The 20,009-nt window shown below is 38.6% G+C and overlaps 1 protein-coding gene across 1 annotated transcript in view; it reads right to left on the bottom strand.

The window, feature by feature from the left end:
- The window catches only part of RB1CC1 (RB1 inducible coiled-coil 1), a 77,476-nt gene extending 57,917 nt beyond the window's left edge, over window positions 1–19,559 (bottom strand). The window contains 5 exon segments of the mRNA XM_037379120.1: window positions 1,800–1,970; window positions 2,233–2,359; window positions 4,816–4,943; window positions 6,813–6,925; window positions 19,308–19,559. Coding sequence (XP_037235017.1) covers window positions 1,800–1,970; window positions 2,233–2,359; window positions 4,816–4,886 — 369 coding nt within the window. The 5' untranslated portion in view covers window positions 4,887–4,943; window positions 6,813–6,925; window positions 19,308–19,559.
- Between the last annotated feature and the right edge of the window lie 450 nt (window positions 19,560–20,009).

Genomic DNA, 20,009 nt, shown 5'->3' with positions numbered 1-20,009 from the left:
CCTTACAAAAGCTTGCCACCAGAACGAGCCAGTAAAGCTCTAAATAATTTAGAAGCAGAAATACTGCAATAAACTTGCTTGCTCTGCATATTAATACATCCCTCAGAATCAAGGGGGAAGAGCAGATAGCACTAAAACTTGAAAAGAATTAAGTAGGAGTATTTTTTATAAAACTCCTGGAATATAAAAAAGCTTACTCCAGAGAAATAAAATCTGTCAGCGTATACTAGACTTCACCAGAACAAAACCAAAATTAAGAATCTACAAGACCACAAAATCATGGATAGGATGAAGAAAGAAGATAAAATATCAACCATGAGAAATGTGAGACTGGGTACCACCACCTTTCACTTGCATTACCCTAAGCAAAGCAAAAACCACAGAGACCTTAGTAATTACTATGGCCTGCCTTTCATATCAAATCAATCAATGTTAAGCATTTAACAGATACCAGTCTTGCTGACTTATAACATCCTCTTAACACCTCACAAAAAAAATGGTTTTAAAGCAGTTTCAGTTTCAGCTGCTAAAACCAGAACTCACTCTTCAAGGAGCACAAATGAAAACCTCCCACTCCTAGCTGAATTCACATCAATATCCACTCTTCTCTGTATGACAGTCATATGATTTACCGATGCCTAATAACTCAAGGTCCTATTTACTAACTCAGCAGTAACTGTCAACAGGTGATGGAGAGAAGGAAGTCTACTGGACTCTATCATTGCCTTAAATCACAGTATATCAAGGTCAGATTATTCAGGCTAACTTCCCCCTCCTGACAGGTCAGGAGGCCAAGGGGGAAAAGAAAAATGTGTACCATATGCAAGCCTTCGCACTTTTCTCTAAATTCAGCTGTACAGTATAACGAACGAGCCAGTTCAAGTGCTAGATGTTCTTTTGGACTGCATTAAAGTTGTCACTGAAACTAAGAAACTTTATTACCAAGGCAGCACGCTAAAATCATGTATTACTATTCATTTTGTGCTACACCACCACTGCCCCACTCCCACCTGTTGGAAGTTTAAATAAACTTTAGAGACATTAAAAATATTTAATGCATTTAAATACAAAATTTGAAAAGGAAAACGAGGGCAGTATTTCCTAACATGAAAAAAAGCAATCAATCCAGCTACTGAAGGTATTGTGTCACTTGAACACACAGCCATTTCTACTGTATGCACACTTGAAACCTTACTGACCATGTTGCAGGGAACTAGTTTCCCCTACCAAAATAATACAGAAGTAATCAAATTGCAATTCTGGTAATTCTTTCTATGAAAGTAAAAGTCAGCACTCAATAATAGAAGACCTAAATTTTAGGAAAAGCAAGCACAGGTTTTTGTTGCTCCTCACCAGTTGTTTAGACATGCAAGATTAAACTGAATCTTGGCAAGGTGCTCTTAAAAATTATACTGCTGATTTTCTACTTGGGTTAACGTTTCCAAAGTAACTTCGCTGTTTTCAGGCTGAGGTAGACTGAAGACAATGAAAAAAAGGCAGAGCATTAAGGCATGGGTCCAAAGCAACCAGATTGCTTTTGTTTTGCAAATGCTGTAAACATACACATCCATAAAGCTGTATTACAGTATGCTTTTAAAATAAGCTTTGAACATGCTGAAGCAGCAAGCACATTTCAATACCTACCTTGAAATTTTGAGACAAAGGCTCTGAAGAATACATCATTACTAACATGCCATTCTTACTGTCTTTTGAACAAATTGTTTCAAAATTTTTATCAAGATTGCCCTCTGACATACAATTTTTTCTTTGGTGTGCAGGTACAGTAAGAAATTACTTACCACAGCAAGTTGTGTCCGTGACGCTACCGTATGAAACACTGCAGGCATCATGAGAGATTCTTCTACTTTCAATTCCATCTCATTCTCTGCTGAAAACGTTGTTTTGGGGATAGCTGGTGGACGTTCACACAAGATCATTTCTTTGTTGAATAAAAAAATTGGATTGGTATCCTACACTCAAAAAGAAAATGAAATCAAACACTGAATAAAGGCAACACACTGTTCAATCACCAATTATTTTGTCTTGTAGGTAATGTGTCCTAAGAACACATTAAAGCTTACATGCATAAGCTGAACACAAACATCTTTTTCTGAAAGCAAAGAAATCCAGCATACAGTACGCTGCAGAAAAATACTTTAAAATCCCTTAGTAAAACATCTTTTTCTTCCCCCTAAACTGACAGTTTAGACAAAGAATGCAGCATGCACTTACTGTTCCTGCACTGTAACTACACACTCTTCTGTCTGGTGCCATACACTCTCCTCCATTGACAACCAGTACTTGGTGCTGAATGGCAATCTTATACTTTGTTTGAATTGCATGTTTCAGATCAGCCACACTGGAAAAAAAAATGGGCAAACATGATGACTAATAGAGATAGCTGACTTGTCTGTGTCAAAGAAGAACTTTTTTTTAAAAGACCTATTATTTTTCATTCTGCATAATGACATATTTCTAAGTTTTGTAAGTGCTGTACTGTGTTGCATTCCAGATATCCAGCTAATAAGCTACCAGCTAAAAGATGACAGCCTCTGCATTACTAGTAAATTATCAGCAATCTTTTTCCAAGAAGATCTGATAATCCAGAATTTCAGCATGCAAAGTCACACCAAGCATTTAGGATAGTAACTGTAAAGTCATATTATGTTCTTTGAATATGTAGTTCATGAACTGCTAACTTACTGAAACCCTAGAAGGCAGCAAGAGTATTAACACTTCATTATGCATAATGTAAGCAATTTCACCTAATCAACTTTGATTTACTATACATCAAGTACAGTATGGCATTTAACAGAGAATTAAACAATCTATATATACGCAACATTCATATAAACATTACAGACACTTTTAATGAAGAAACAGTAGGTCAATAAAACATCCCTGTTTTAGTTCACCACCCTTGTACCTTTAATTCTGAGCGATGATATCTTCACTTTACTACTTACTTTACACAGTTCTAGACTGTCTTGAAGACACAGGCAAACACCAAACTGAACAAGAATTTACTAATATGATATAGTAACTGACCCAAACTATAAAGCACTGGGGTAGTACCTGTGCAAAGGTATCAAAAAGCTTCAGAGTATCAAGTGAATAACCAATATAAGCAACAATGGTTTTAATATAACTGGCAGGAAGTATAATGATATTACTGGCTATATGGTACTTGAAAAATAAAGATCAGTTATCTAAAACAACCACGATTCAATACCACATTGTGAATTCACTACACAGGAAACTATGCTACAGTAAGCATTCACCTACCACCTCCATGGTCTTTGGGAAGGTAGATCGGCCTGTCTGCATACACAGAAACAGGCAAAGAACCCAAGAAAGTTAAGTCTTGCTAGAAAGAGCAAGTCTATATATATACAGATATACAGAACAAGAAGTTAAACTGTTCAACTGAAGTCTTGGATTTTGTGTGGGTCAGACATTGGAAAGTTTGTCCCTCAAAGAACTATTCGCAACTGAGCAAAGTGTCAGCCCATACCTGACTATTAGGTACCTGGTCTGGCAATTCAGATGCCATACCTCACTCACCATTATTTAGGAACAGAATGTCTCAATGTACCACAAAGCATAGAGGGGTGCTAACACATCTGCTAAGGACCCAACCGATCCAGAATGGCCGAGATGAAATGCTTCATGCTCAACAATACCCTGAGTGTCAGTAGGTGTTGCAGAAGAGCAGACAAAAATAAACGGTGCAGGCAGTCTTAGGGGCCTTCCACACCAAACAAGTTTCAAAATCCAAACTCACTTGTTGAGTCATGAAAATTGCAAACAGGAATTCAGGAGAAAGGAAACAATGGATGTGAGCACAAAATCCATGGTAAAACTCTTTCAAGCACAGTTACTTGCAACTCATTCATCACTGACAGAATATGAAGACAGCAGGTAAGCTTGGCTCTTGCTAGCTCCAATGTGCACGGGCTATCAGACTGCACACAATTCATTTATTAGATCAGTCCCACGTGAGAACAAGGAAAAAAAGATACAATACATCCAGTATTTCTTAGACCTCTCTAAAAGCTTCTTTATATTTGCAAGATGCTTTTAATGTGCAGTGAAATTAATACACATAGGAAAGCTGCTGGGGCTTAACTGTGGTTCTGTAACACTGCTCATGCTTAAAGCAGCTGGACATTCAGAAATTCATGTTTTGCACATGAAATGCTCTAAAACATTTTGGAGCCTTACAACAGAGGACAGAACCAACTTTTACCCATCCTGGATATGAGACAAAAACCTGCATGCCAGTTCTTTAGCATCCAGTCTAAAAATATTACAGAGCACACACTTTCTTCGGGATGTATATATACTGACAGGAAAAAGAGCAATTTGCAGAATTTCTTCTACAATGCTAGTCAGTAAAAAAAATAAACATTTTACAGAGGAATCCTAAATAAAAATGCCATCCAATAAAAGGTCACAGAAAATCAGAAGTTGTTCTGACAGTTTTTCCAAAAAGGAAACATAACACCAGAATCAGTTAAGAGTAGGTCATCCTCTGTCACTGCCCCAGAAAGTAAATAACCTCTCCACTCTTTCATGGGACCTCAGACACACACAATCACTTGCAAGGCATTGCAAATGCTAATAAATAAATCTAAAAAGCAGAACACAAATCCCAAATTCACTCAAATACATGAAAACCTAGAAGATAACTACATGGACATACTAAAAAACAACTGACTATAATCTCTCCAGAACTCAGCATACAAAAAGTATATATAGTCTTTAATGTAAAAAAAAACCAAACACAAATAGGCAATTAATTTACTTTCTTACTTTTGTACAGCAAGTTCCGTATCAAAGGTAAGGGTAGTTCCAGTGTTGACCAAAAATACATACAGCTTCATGATGATTTCTTTAGGTCTCTGAAGTTTGTAAGTTCCACTGCTAAAATCATTTAGAAACTGAAAAAAAGATTCCAAGTGTTAGTTTCACATATCAGTTATGAAAAGCATGTACATGCTTTTGAAAATATGTTTTTAGATATGTAGTAGGTGAATGGATCGGCTCTTTATCCATTACTAAACATAAAGATGCTCCTCTGACCAGGAACATGGGCAAAGTAAGCCTCTGCACATACAAATGGTTAAAAGAACCAGAGGTCACCATCTCAGATCATTTACCTGGCTTTTCTCACTTATGAAATGCCTTTTAAAGCCTCAGAGAGTTATTTCCAGACATCTTTTCTAGATTTTGCAAACAGCAGCATGATCTATGCTTCAATTTCTCAACTTAAAGCTACAAAGTCTATCTGCTCACTACTATCCCTATCCATAGATTTTTAACTGAGACATACAGAAGCATTAGCAAAAACCAAAAAGTATCAAAGATATGTAGTTTTCTTTTTGTATCTCTTCATAATTAAGTAATAGTTTTAAAAAAAGTATTTTCCTCTTTCCAGCACTAGCTAGATCTGTGGCTCCTGTCTTTGTTGCTAGTAGCAAATATGGAGCAATTGAGAAAGAAAGCGAGGTCCCACACATTGGAAGCATTTTCAGTCCTGTACCCTACAAGCATCCGGATGACCGTCTATAAACACGTTTTCTCCATTGCACATAACATGAAAAAGTAATGAACTGCTTTGTAAATCATTTGAGATTTAATCTGAGATTTTATCACTGAAACACTCCACACTTCTGAGCCTTTTTTTCTTCTCCATAGTAGCTCAGAAGTTTATGAATAATTTCCTCCACACTAACAGGGTTGCTGCAGGAGTAAAACTAGCACTACAGTCAGTAATGACCTGAATTTTTTATTTTTTTAATGTGGAAGGAGTTATGAAAAGTTAGGCTGCAAAAGTTTTACCCACTAAGCAATGTTCTTCTATCATTATAAAAATTACTTTTCGGATTAAATTACTTCACAGGAAACTTAATTTCCACCTTCCCTGAAACATGAACAGGACACATACACAAGGTCTACACAGCTAACTATTACCCTAAAATGAGTCTGAATTTGCATTTATCTTTTTGCCTACACAGAGGAAAAACTGATAAACTATACAGAAAAATAACAAACATATTAAAATGGAGAGGGGGAGAAGTTTTACCAGAGTAATAATTCCAGAAAGTCAAAAGAGCTTTCTAATTTTCAAGCATTAATAACAGTGCATAAACTAGTCAAAACATGCATTTTTACAAGGCTTCAGAAACAGAACCATATCAAATAAAAAAGCCCCAGCTAAAGATCCAATCTGAATTGAGATTTGTTGTCTTTACACTTAATTCTTCAGTGGCACCAGTTCTAACTTACATCAGAAAATACTCCACAAAGTTATTAGATAAAGAAGAACTGCTGAACATCAAGAACAAGCTAGCAATAATTTATTACTAAATTATTTGGCCTAAGTTACAGAATTACATCAGCCTCATGCACACAGAAAAACTCCTTTTTATATAGGGTATATTTGTGACTGTGTCCCACGTACAATTGGAAACAAGTGTTAAATAACACAATGCTTAAAGCAAGCACCATGGAGCATCCACCAAAAAAAGCTCTTTTCCATTTAAGCAAAGTAAAGGGTTGTATGGTATCTAGTTTTCATAGCAACATTATTTTCCAAGCTGAAGTGATATTTACAAGAGAATCTGTCTGGAAACCTCACATACATAAAGTGAAATTTTAATTAAACATTTACCTCTCCATACCTTAACACTAAAGCTAACTATTTAAAACACAGAAAAAAATATTATCAAGAACAAAAATATTTATGACAGTATCTGCCACGCATAAATCAGCAGTCTCAAGATTTTTAACTTCAAGCAAAGAATTACCTCCAGGCACTATACAAAGCTATCACCTTCTTCAGGAGGAGAATAAATGCACACATTTTCTCTGCTTGATTTTTGGCCACACAGTAGCATGGCTGTTCAAAGCCAGAGATGATCTGCAAAGAAAAGATACAGAATGCAATTACAGGTGTTATTAACATGTCAGGATTTTATGGTCATCATCACATCTAATCCAGAAATCAGCGTATGTCAATGCCAGAAAGAATAATGAAGTGGTAACACTTTTTTGTTAGTTAATAATGCTATCCAGTTGCAAGCCCACTCAAAACTGCTACATATCTGAATATTTTTGCCCATAAATTTAGTTAAAAATAACCATTAAAAATATTCTTCAGTATTTACAAAGAGGCAAATTTAGTTCACTAAAAAGAATTGCTTGTACTTCCATTAACTGAACGTATTTTTCAGAACTGGCACAAAATGTGATCTGATACTAAGAGCAACAGAGGAAGTCATAAAAAAAGCAATTTATCTAAGAAAATTCAGTGTAAAAAGGCACACATACTACTGCTGTTGAATGAACAGTCTTATCCTGCAGCTGTATCTAACAGATCCCTCCAGGAATCAGCATCACCTTCCTTACCTGAAACAAGGTAACCTTGTTTGCTAAGCTATTCACCTATTTTCAAAACATTTGTTAGATTTTTTTTGTTTGTTTTAATAAACTGAAGATGTTACCACTCCCAGCTGCTTGTCACTGGCATCCTTTGTCAGGGGCTTTCTCTCCCAGAACTGCTGTTTAAACTATAATGGAAACTACAACAATCAAAATGAGCCAGATCAGCAAAGGTGGTCTTTTTAGGCTACCCTAGTTTATTTTAACTGTTATTAGTTAAGTAACAGTGCCAAAATAGAAGGAGCACTTGGCAAGGAAAGCAGTAATGAGCAGCTGGGCTCAGGGCAGTCAGGCAAGCGCACAATCAAACTCTGAACTGCAAACATTATTTCTATCATGTTAATACCCTAGCAAGCTTTCTGAGAAGATGATCAGGTACTATAAAGGGTGATAATCCACTACTAAAAATAGGTTTGCTGAAGCCTGAAAACCATTAGAACATGTAAATCATTTTATACAACTCATGTTACTAATGGTAAATAAAAAACCTTTATCTTAAATTTGAAAGACTTATGAAAAAGGAAAAAAATTACCCAGCCATCCCATGTATTTTACATTCATGGAACAGATAGCACTTTGTTAGGCTGTTATTTCAGCATTATCTTCCTCCTTCCTGTCCACTTCTCCTTTTATCCTATGCAAAATGCACACACATCACCTTGTCAGAAGCAAAGGTACAGCAAAAGGGAAAAAAGCAATATGATTAAGTACCACCATTGGAAAACCAATAACTCAAGTGTCCTCCTTCTGTTTATCTATCAATAGTGAGTAGCTGTACTTGAACAAAATCAATTTCTGAACACTTGCTTCTGATCAAAGTAATGCACATTAACACAAATAACAAAAAACTACTGAAACACTTTGCCACAAAGTAGAATCACAACACTATAATCTATCCTTCTAATTCCTTTGCAACCATTAAGTAATCAAAGAACAATTGTCATTTCTTCCACACAGCATTTCAACAAACAGTCCTGGGGTGACAAAACTACACTTAACACAGGCAGGACAAATTTATATTAAGTAACTCATTACAGAAAAAGGGGTGGGGGGATGGGGAAGTAGAATTCACCCACTCCAAAGGTTGCCAAAAATTTCAGTGAGGACTTCCACAAACCAAAGAATCATGTGAAGGAAAGTTTCAGAGAATATGTGCCTTTAACACCAAGCTTTCCTGCAGATTCACCGGTGCCCAATAATGGCAGGTTGCACCCCCTCATCAGCAGGAACTATGTTAAGTGGCTCTCTCCAGCTGCCTGTTTTCACAGCAGTGGACAAAACCAAATTTTGAGAGCTCTCCCTAGTCTTGCATCTCTGGAGAACATCTGGCTGTGTCTGGCAAAGTCCAAGATTAGTTAAATGGGGAGATGTATGAAAACCAGTCACAGTTGTCTATGTCTCTTTTCTTTGAAAGGTCAGGTTACAGCAGACTGTTGCAAGCAAGGTCAGCTACGTATCACAAACTAGCCTTTAAGTTTGTTCCCAATATTCAAGAATATTATGATTCAGCAGTAACACAAATTTTTAACATAAGCGTTGAGTGAAAGTCAGGCATCATCAAGCTTCAAAAAAAAAATATATCCATAAACACACACACTTTACTCCTCTGTTTGTATTGCCTCAAAAGGCCATTAAGAGAATTGTGGACTTTAGCATTATACTGTTAAAAGTTTCAAGCTTTTTAGCATTACACTGCTGAAACTATTTTAATAGAGGTTGGACAATTACTAAATTTGACAGCTACTGAAGACAGAGCTGCTAACTACATAATCAGACAAACTGTAATAAAATGACTAATCCACCCAGATTATTTGTTTGAACTGTGACTTGCAGCATTAGATCCTGCTATCATGTAAACTAGATCATTCAAATTATGGCATGGAAGCTTGTACAATCAATAGCCATGAATTATCACTAACACCATTACAAAAAATAGCTGAAAAGTTTGAAAAGGAAATTTCTGTAGCAGCTGTCAGAGCGGACAGAAGATAGCAGGCATGTAAGAGAGGACAAAAACAAAAGAACAGCACAAAGAAGAAAAAACTTTCAGAATTAATTCAGAAGATATGTATTTTGTTACATTAGCTAAAAAAACACCAGAATCAACCATGAATATGTTATGCTGGTTATAACATTTATTTCACTGCTATGCATTGTGTTTACATTGAGATGCAATTACTCCATCTGCTTTACTTCATGGAAATATTGCAAGGTTTTCCTATCCAATATATTCAAAACTGAGTACTTCTGAAGTCTGTTGATCAATACTTTCAGTGCATGTTGTTTAGAAGGTTTGAAATTTTGTGTACTTCAGAACATGCTCTTTGTTACATCTGTAAACGAAACTGTCTATTTACAAACCTTTCCTTTTTGTAATTGCAGTACAGAAGTCATGGGCTTTACAGCACTCAACAAATAATCCAAATAATATTAATCATCTATTTCTGCCCTGAAGTGCAGAATCCCTGCTCCATTATTCAATTCGGTTACATTGTTTCACAGTACAATTCTTTCAAATGTCAAAAACTCAAAACAATGAAGTATGGCCTTCCAGGTAGAACAAAGAAATCAACATTCATGCTGTTTGGGTTTAAAGGGGCATTATCAACTTCACTTTGAAGTCATTTAAGTTCCTTCTACAATATCCCAATATTTATGTTCATGCACATGTTTTTGACATCTCATATCCCATACCTCCTTTATAAACCCAATTACAAGCTAAACTTAAGCAAATTAAGTTATTAATACATTTTTCTTTAACTCCTTGGAATTTAAACTACACTATGCCGAAGTCATGGCTTTCCTTCAAATTTCCTTTAAACTTCCATCTTCTACATCAGCAGCATAAGGTATCTTGCTTTTTGTGCCTGGGGCTGCTTTACATCTGCACTGTAAGGGCCATACTTATCAAAGCTTCAACTCTAGAGTCACAAAGGACCAAAAGGCCCAAACTCTTTTCCCCCCCATATGTCTCCTGGTTGGAAAGGGCTCAACTCCAAAAGCAGACAGACAGAACTTGCTTAACAACCTAAGCAAGGCAAGACTCTCACTCTTCACTCAGAAGCCCTGCAATTCCACATTGCTAATTATTAGACATCCACATAGCTCTGTATGGACATTATCTGTATGCTGCTAATAGAGGAAGTTTGTCTTCTCTTCCTACAGACCAGCTGAGGTTATATTGCAAGTAACAGCGCCTCCAATATGAGTCATAAATAATACCCCTGACTACAAGGGTCAGGTGCCTTACAGGACACCGCTGCAGAATTCCTGCCTGTCAAAAGGGCAATTCATCTGTGGCAAAGGCTGACAAGTCTGTCATGTGCTTGAAAGACTCAAGTGCTATTCCTCATTCACTGAATATCTTACCTGGAGAACATTTTTCCCTCAAGGAGAATATACTTTTATTACCTCTGGAAACGGGGAGCCAGATCTGGGACGCATTAACATCTTATTAAGCTGTGCTTCTGTTTCCATACAGCAAATCTTAAGGTTCGTATTCAAAATCCTGCAATTCCTGTGATTTCACCCTCCTCTCTTCTCAGAGCAGGATTCCCTGTTTCACTTCCAACTTAAGCAACTCTACAACAGCCAAAGGTACAAGACTAGCGCAGAATGTTCCTTCCAATTTGTTTTTCTTCTACAAACCTGTCTTCTACCTATATTTCCTTTGCTTTTTTAGATACCCTTCTCAAAAAATGTTCTCTTGATCCAATTTGCATACCTCACCTCATAACCGAAGGATTTTATACCACATAAATCCTAGTATCAAAGGAAAACTTTAAAGAGCTTGAAGCTGAATTTAAGGAAACTAACACCTTCATGTTAGTTGTAAAATTATCTCTAAAAGCAGACTTCAAGGAGCTTTCTTCAATACTGCATCTAATCAGAAATACCACCACCACAACAGACAGAATGACCTCGTTATGAGGGCACACATTCTTAACTAATGCTTTTAGCAACAGAAATGGCTTCATTTCTAAAACACAGCACAAGTGTATACCCTTAACTGGACAACTGAGTGTTGAAAGGAAACATGTTTTAAAAGCCTCTTAAGTTTAAGAAGTAAATCTTAAAAAAAAAAACAAAACCTAAACTATGTGATAGTAGGGCTGCTCCTGACTCAGTTTCAGAGAATTTCAACCCCCACTCTTCCAAAATAAATTTATCCAGATGACCACATCTAACCACCAAGATACATGTTACTCCAGGTGAAGATCCTATCTCCCATTAGCACCTTATATCAAAGCCTATAAACCTTGTGTTCAAGCCGCACTAGTCTTAAAGAAAGGCTGTCAATCCCTGACATCTGTAAGGTGCCATCTGGAGCTCTATTTATACTGTGTTGAGATGTGCATCAGGCACAGAGGCAGTTACTTAATTACAGCATCTCCAAAAGTCACTGTGTTGTTAACAGCTCTTCGACTCAGTAAAGCAAGTCTTTTGCACTCAACCCAAGAACCAAGCTGCAATTCTGCACAGCAACCAGGAAATGCGCCTAAGTCCCTAGTTCCCAATTCACTAAAGAGAAATGCCAAAACTCAGTAATTCAGTATACAGTAATTCACAGCATATGAGGCTTTTGTTTTTCCCCTCTTTTAGATGAATCATTTTACACAATATCAACTTAATACTTAAGATTTACAGATCATCCCCACATTCAGAGTTGCTCCTCATTCAGCAAAGTAGGTGCAGCCATACCTTCACAGATCCTCAACATTATCAACAGTGGAACAGCAGGAGATCAAAATCAACTGCACCTGGGCAGGTAAGAAAACATCGTGCATTAAAGAGTAGCTTTTAAATTGGCATGGCCCAAAACAATGCAGCTTCTTACAAGTTCAGACAACTTATATTGTGGGTTCTAGGAAAGCGATAGTTTCAGACATGTTTATGAGGCAACAAGCCCATTATTAGGCATTGGATCATGATTCTATATGTACATAATTATAAAACTTCAGATCTGAGTGTTAGCATCTATTTACATTGCAGTTTTCACTCATTTGAGGAGCTGCCAAAACACAATCCAAATAATGGGTCAGACAAGGTTTTTTTTGTTACTGTTGGAGGAGGAAAAGTAAAAAATTTTACATTTTCCAAAACCCCACATCTCTTACCTGACAAGAAGTTCACTTTCTGTGCCTCAGTCAACAAGTACAAGTCAGAAAAAAAATCAAGCGTTTCTGACTTTCCTATTGCTAGGGAACAGCCCACAGCCTGCTAAAGTACCCTTTTTCTTTCTTTTTTTCTTTTTAATTGATGGAAACAGTCTTTCCACAGCTGTCTGACTTGTTTTTTGACAAAGTTAAGCAAAGGTTTTGTCAGCCTTTTTTTTTTTTTTAATGTATAGTTTTGACATTTCAAAAGCATTTGTAGACACAAGTCTCTCCCCAATTACAGTGATTAATACATTCACTTTGCAAAGAATCATGCTTTTGGGTACATGGAGCTTCAGGTGGTTTTATTCAAGTTCCCAACTGACTCCATACTGGTGGGAAGGTTCTCCCTGTAGACATAGTCTTTAAAAATAATTAGCATGCAAAATCTCAGTGTTTGCAAACAATTCTACATGAAATAGCCAACAAAAATCCCTTTATTTCTTACACCAAACTCAGACAAGTCAGCACCAATGCATATTTCACTAACACTCTCCAGTTAACCAAGACCATAATCATATAAACAGTGGTTATACTAAGAGCACCAGACTTAAGAATTCCTTCCCTCAGCCACTTCTGCTCCTGTCCCTACAGCAGCTTTCAGTGGTACAACTTCACAAACTACTATGGACTAAACTGGATCACTTTGCTCTAACAAGCTAGAAACAGCATACTTGCCCAGGTTACCGCTAGCTCAAATTAGTTCCATGATCCAATTCACTACACAGCTCCACAAACTGTTACACTACAACTAAGGCTGGAAAGAAGCTGATGAATACAGCACCGTTAGCCAAGAAGACAAGTCAGAATTCAGAATTTCCAGAAGGCATCATTCACATTCCTAACTGCCCATGCTATCATCAGTTATTAAGATAACTTCTGATAAATCGTAACCTATTAAAAAAATGCCAGTATCCTCTTAAAAAGCAGGCTAAGATAACCCCAAAATGGGCAATCGCTACAGATGCAACTGAGGACAGTTTATCAAAATGTAGTCTATGAGGCTACTCCTCCTGCCCTCCCCTCTCCACACACACCATCATAATACTACAAGGGTTTTTTTTCTTTTATGTGGATAGTACAAGGTAACTTGGCCAGACCTACTTTAAAGGATGAAAGCACAGAAAATAAGTCTGATAAAATGGCATTTCTTTCACAGCAATGAAAACACTACAGGTAGAAAATAAAGTAAAAGATTGACAATAATGGAATGTAAGACAAGTAAAGACCCTTGTGATTTATTTTGCCATTGTGATCCAATTGCCTACATAAAAGCCACAGGTTCTTCCTTAACCAATTTCTATTCATAAGCAGTCATATTTTAGAACAACATTAAACTTTTCTAGTAATAAAAATATCCACCACCATCTTGGTCAGCTGTTCAAATGATTAGCAACTTACAAACATCCATATGAATAAGAAAATTTTGAAACATGTTTGTAAGTTTAGCATTTGAACTTGCATGATCTAAATATGGAACTCCTCTAATTTTGCATTTTTAAGTTCCTTATAATTCACATCACACCCATGAACCCCCTCCTATTAATCAACTATTTTTTCCAGTGGTATCTGAAACAGACAAGTAAAGACTGTAACATTCAAAAATCATATCTACATTTCTGGCAACAGAGCTTATACTCTATTTGCATGTTACATAGTTACAAATCACCTTCAGATCTCATTGACATCAATCTGAACAAAGATAACAGCAACGTACTGAGCAATTAGAAAAGCTGCAGGATGGATTTAAAGAATATTAAATTTTACCTTATCTCAAGAAGATGTTTAGTAGTTTTCAACTGCCCTTCTTCATCTTTCTGGGATAAGTCTTTGGTAGTTTAAAACAGCTAACAATACATTAATAAATCCCTTTATGGGATATTACCAACTTGAGAACTATAATACCTGACAAAAAAACCCAAAAACACCACAACCACAACTGTCGAGATACTTCAACTGTACTCCTACCTTACTGTACTCTGGCTGTGCTGTTTGCAGCCATAACATGCATGTGAAATCATTATTATATTACATTTGTTCCTTGAAATTTATAGGGATTTTATCTCTTGAGTCTTTCACATAAATAAAGTTTACACATTACACCCCCTCTTTTCATTCAGACAGAAATGAGAATTTGGAGCCGTATTTTCTTTTTTTGTTTAAAAAACAATTCATTGGGTTTGAATCAACTGTCTTTCAATCAGTGGACAACACAAATATTTGTAAAGATTTTTTTTTAATTATAATAGCCAATTCGGTCATCTTGAGTTTACTAGCAGGAAACCTGCAATATCACATAAGCATAATATATTAGAAGAGAGCTGCTAGTCCAGTTACACAATATATTCTTATATAAGAACCTCCACTTCATCTGAATTTAATAAAAATACACACTCTGGAGGATGGAAGGAAAACTGTATAAATAATACAAGCACCATTTTGTCAGTGTGAACTGTTTATCCTAGGCACAACTACACTAAATAAGGGTCAAATATCCACAGTTTTGACATATCACCACAGCTACTTGGCCATCAACCAACCCCCCCCAAAAAAACTGAGATAAACCACTGACATTTAGAGTCCCTGCAATATCAGGAACACATCGCCATTCAAATAAAGAGCAAAAATTGCTGCAGCCATATCTACAATGTATGTAATACACAAAAAGCATATTTTACAAGACTGTAGCATGAACATATTCAATCATACAATGAAGTGGCAGATAAGTCAGTTACAAAAGAACAAACACCAAATCAAAATAAAATTTGGGAATTTAGGAGCAGCTACCTCAAATGTTCAGAAATCACATCTCAGCAAAGTGCCATTCTTAATTTATGTTTTAGCTCTGCTAAGAGTGGTCTGATTTAATATAAATAAACCTTTTAATTAGTTCTTCAATGATGCTTTCATCTCTAAAATATACATTGTTTTCAATCTGTTCAAACTGAAAACAGTATACCGGTTTTTCAAACACATCTTCAAGAATAATAATGAAGATCGGTGTATTGTGTTTCTATCACACAGCTACTAGTTTCACTTAATCCTTCCAAATAAAAAGAACAGGCAATTTTTAAACACTGAATATATTATTTTACCACCACTACAACTTCCCTACTCTCCTGAAAAAGCAAAAATACTGTTTCAAAAATAAGTCTTTGGTGGTAAGAAAACATGAGATATTTCTTAACAAGAAAATAAAAGCATGGTCTATAGTCAGAGACCCATTAGAACCATGTTTAAGCAAAGATGCTCTCACACATCATTCTTATTATTGGACCTACGGCATTACACAGCAAGGCAGGTGCAGGACATTTGGAACCAGACTAGTCAACAAAGCAGTTTAATATTTTACCTTCAAACAGCAAGTAATCAATGCAGGTCAGAAAGAAATTAATATAACACTTAAACAAGTCATTTCACACAAAGCAGACTACCATATTGGACAACAGCTAATTTTCTAGATGTATAAACTACTAGAGGTTTATATATAGCACCCTGTAATCATTTTACCTTGGCACAATAAAGACAGCAGGCCCAGCTGCAAACTGTGCTCCCAAATGATATTGTCAACATCTTGGATGCACGTAAAAATTCTACACTGAGCTGTTGCTTGACCTGGTAGTTTGAGCTCAGAACCCTACTGGAACTGCGGACTGCAAACCTGAACAACAAAAAGGAAATACATACCTGGAGATGGGCAGAAGACAAGCACAAATTGCCCTGATGTTCCAGGTGGTGTAGATACTACTTATGTATTATTAACAATTTAGTTATGCTCAAATCCCATTAGAAAACACACTAAAGTACATCCACTTCCAACCATGCTTACAAATGAGAATAGAAAGAGCTGATACGTGGCTACGATGCCTTCCAACTTCTCTTTCAACTGAACTAAAAACTAAATTAGAAGTGGATTTGCAATATGAAATAACTTATAGACAAGTGACTTTCATAATAACTACAGAATGCTAATTAGCTAACAAAAACCATTGTTAGCAATTTCTCTATCAAAATGAATCACACGTAGTATTTTGCAACAAAGAATCCATGTAAGACTCTTTCAGCCTGTACACTGAAATAATTACTCTGACAAATCAGCTAAAAAACAGGTACTTTGTAATTCTAGCAATTACATAAATAATATACATATTAGTGATACCAAGCAGGCAAAAAAGTATCAGTGCATTCAATCAGATACTGCAGTATAATACAACATTATCAGGTAAGTTGGCATCTTAGGATACCATCAGTAGGGTTCTTGAAAGTAGCAGGGTATCAAAAATTTCCTTTTTTTTCCCCTCTTCAGAAATTCCTCATATAAAATCATCGTGCTGCAGACCAAAATGAAGATCAGAACTTTCTTGAGCAATATGCATACGCAGGAGACACATGACTGCTTGGACACTGTCCAAATGACTCTGAAGTAGCTTGTGTGACGGCCGGGGTTACACAGGCTATAGTTTTTCTTTCTGACTTGCTTCACTTTACCACAATACGGGAATGAATCCAGCCTGTGCAATAAAAGCCTCAAGACCCTCACACCACTCTGAGCAAGTCTTCCACAGAAACTACCTACCAGCTTAAAAGCAAATAAAGACTTAAAAACACACTGGTAACAAACTACTCTACAGGACAACATAAAGAAAAATTATTTCAAATGATCTTACTGTAACTGCCACTCTCTAATCAAAATGAAAAAAAAAACAACAACATGTGCTACCTCCCATCCCCCCACATACACTCACCCCTTAACCAGAATAACCAAAATTTTAAGAAATATACTAATAATTTAGAAATTATTGTTTTCCCTAATTTTTGCAAGACTATGTAACCTTAGCTGCATTCACACAACATGCAGGGACAAACAATGTTTTAAACAGACACCAAAAAAGACCTCAGAATAACCCTTGCCCTCTTCTCCAGTCAGAGTGCAACTCTGCTGCGTATGCTTCTAATTATAAATATGGTAACATGACATGGAGAGAGAGACAGCCCCTCAAATATGATCTCAGAGACTAGCAACACAAGTCTGTGCTAAGCATAAGGCTAGATCAACACAGTACAGTGTAAGATAGGTTTACCCTTTTTTTTTTTAATTCCACAAAACATAAAGCCACTTGTACAAAGCATACAATAATATATTTCCAAAGTGCAATTAGGTCTACCTTACACTAATCCATTATCCCAAAAAATTGTTTGCATTTCCAGCTCTATAACTGGCACAGCTGAAGTCCCCTGCCTCACTCACCAGTAAGCAGTTTTCTTTACTAGTCCCAACATAACAAAACTATTTTGAGTTCCTGACAGCATTTAGAATAAGTATGCTCTGCACACTTTCATTTAAACTACGCTTCATGATGTTTACACATCTAATTTCTTTCTTGTTAATATTTGCTTCATGGCACTAAAGTTTATGTTAGAACACTAGATAACAGTAAAGTCCTTTCCTCATGCACCTTCTCTTCTAAAAACTTCCCAAGGTACTAGGTATTAAGCATTCTTAACGTTTACAGCTTAAATACTCCATAATAGCACACAGGTTTTCTTTATTGTTATGCAGCATTTACAGCATCTACTGTTCCTCCCAGTACTTCATAGCTGTATGAACTTCAACTGTAAGAAGCATGTTTTCCAGCCTCATTATTTCTTCACCACCACTGAGGTACCTTTTACCATACAGCCAACCAAACACCTCCAGAAGTGTAAGTTCTTCTATAAAGCCAATGGCATGAACTACTTCTAGCACAAATTTATGCGACTGGCAGAAAAAAATACTCAACCTCCTCATTCTCTCCCAGAAAGAAATAAAGGTGAAAGCTTTAAATACAAACCACAGGGAATGGCTCACGGCCAGAACATACCACTTTATTATCACTTTTTTTTTTTGTCTGAAGTAATTAATAAAAAAACTATTATAAAAGGATTAAGCTAACATATCTGGGTCAGTTACAAGTATCTCAGGTTCAGATATTATGGTTTTTTTCTATCCCTAGATGAAATTAAGTAAGAAACATGAGTACTACAAAGATCAATTAATTTTCCCAGCATTCATATTAGCTTTTCTACCTCTGGATCGCTGTCAACCAGAACTTCGGGGGGCACGCATCAACAAAAACGGCTGAAAGCCTACCACAAAGCAGTAACGACAAACCGACGGGGAAATTCAGGCACAACATATGCTTCCTCGGGAGCAGAAACAAGTAAACAACCGAGGGAAAGGCAGGACAACGGCTGTAAACACACCGCTTCTGCACGGCGCTCGTCCGACCGCTGCCGACGGCGGGCACGGAGGCGCAGCCGGGCTGAGTCATCCCTTGTAGTAACTTCATCGCCGATCACTCGCCCTGACAGCGGGGCCCCGGGCAGGGAGGCAGCACCCCGGCCCGCCCGGCGCTGCCCCTCCGCCAGCCCCGCAGTCGCTGCCCGCTGCCGCCGCCCCGGCCGAGCGGGAGTCACCCGGCCACCCCAGGACCGCCACCGGCAGCGCGACCCCGGTCCGCCCCGACCCCCGTCCCAGCGCTCTGTCGCCCGCCCCGCGGGTGCAGCCCCGCGCCCAGAGCCGGGACCGCCACCCCTTGCCAAGGCCGCCCTCCCGGTAACGGTGGGCCCGCCGGCGAGGTCCCCACCCTCTCCTCGGCTGGGAGGGGCCGAGAGGAGAAGCAGGGGGCAGCCGGGGCAGCCCGCGTCTCACCCGGCCGCACTCACCCGAGGGTCCCGCGGCAGCGCCGCGCATCTTGCGGCGGTGGCGGTGCGGGCCCCCCCACCCCCTTCGCGGCCGGGCCCGGCGGCTTCGCAGGGACAGGCACCGCCCCAGCGGCCACGGCGGCCAGGTGGGGGGAGGTGGCGGCTGGCGGGCGCGGGAGGCGGCGGGGCCGGTGGGGCGGGATGGGGAACGCGGGGACGGGGAGTCCTGGCGCAGCCGCCGATGTTTGTTATTGTCGTCAGCCGCTTCCGGCCCCGGTGCATGCCGGGAGAGGGCGGCCCGGAGGAGGAACCGCGGGCCGGAAGCGGCGGCGGCGCGCGGGCCCGGGGGAGGCGGAAGTCACGCCCGCGCGCTCACCCCGGGAGACCCCGTGGACCGTTTGTTCGCGCAGAGGCGATGGCTTGGCCCGTGGGGATATGGATTCCGAGGCCTCCCCGGCTCGGGGCTATAGGCTGCTAGGCGTTGCCCCAGCGCGGGTAACGAGGCGGCAGCAGCCCTCCTCCAACTGAACGTTAAATCCGGGCGGGAGGGGGCGGCTCCAGGGGTACTCACCACCCAGGTCGGAGTCCTTTCCCTGCCCTGCAGGGGCCGCGGTGAAGGACTGGCGCCTGTGAGGGCTTAGGGAGCGTTTGACACGAAGCAGGAGGAAAGCTGCAGGGCAGGAAGCGGCCTCCTAGGCCTTGTCTCTAGAAAATGAAAGTAGC

The sequence above is a fragment of the Falco rusticolus genome, chromosome 3 (assembly GCF_015220075.1).
Source record: "Falco rusticolus isolate bFalRus1 chromosome 3, bFalRus1.pri, whole genome shotgun sequence".
In the NCBI taxonomy this organism is placed as follows: domain Eukaryota; kingdom Metazoa; phylum Chordata; class Aves; order Falconiformes; family Falconidae; genus Falco; species Falco rusticolus.
The sequence above is the reverse complement of the archived record's forward strand: the minus strand, read 5'-3'. Positions and strand labels throughout refer to the sequence as shown.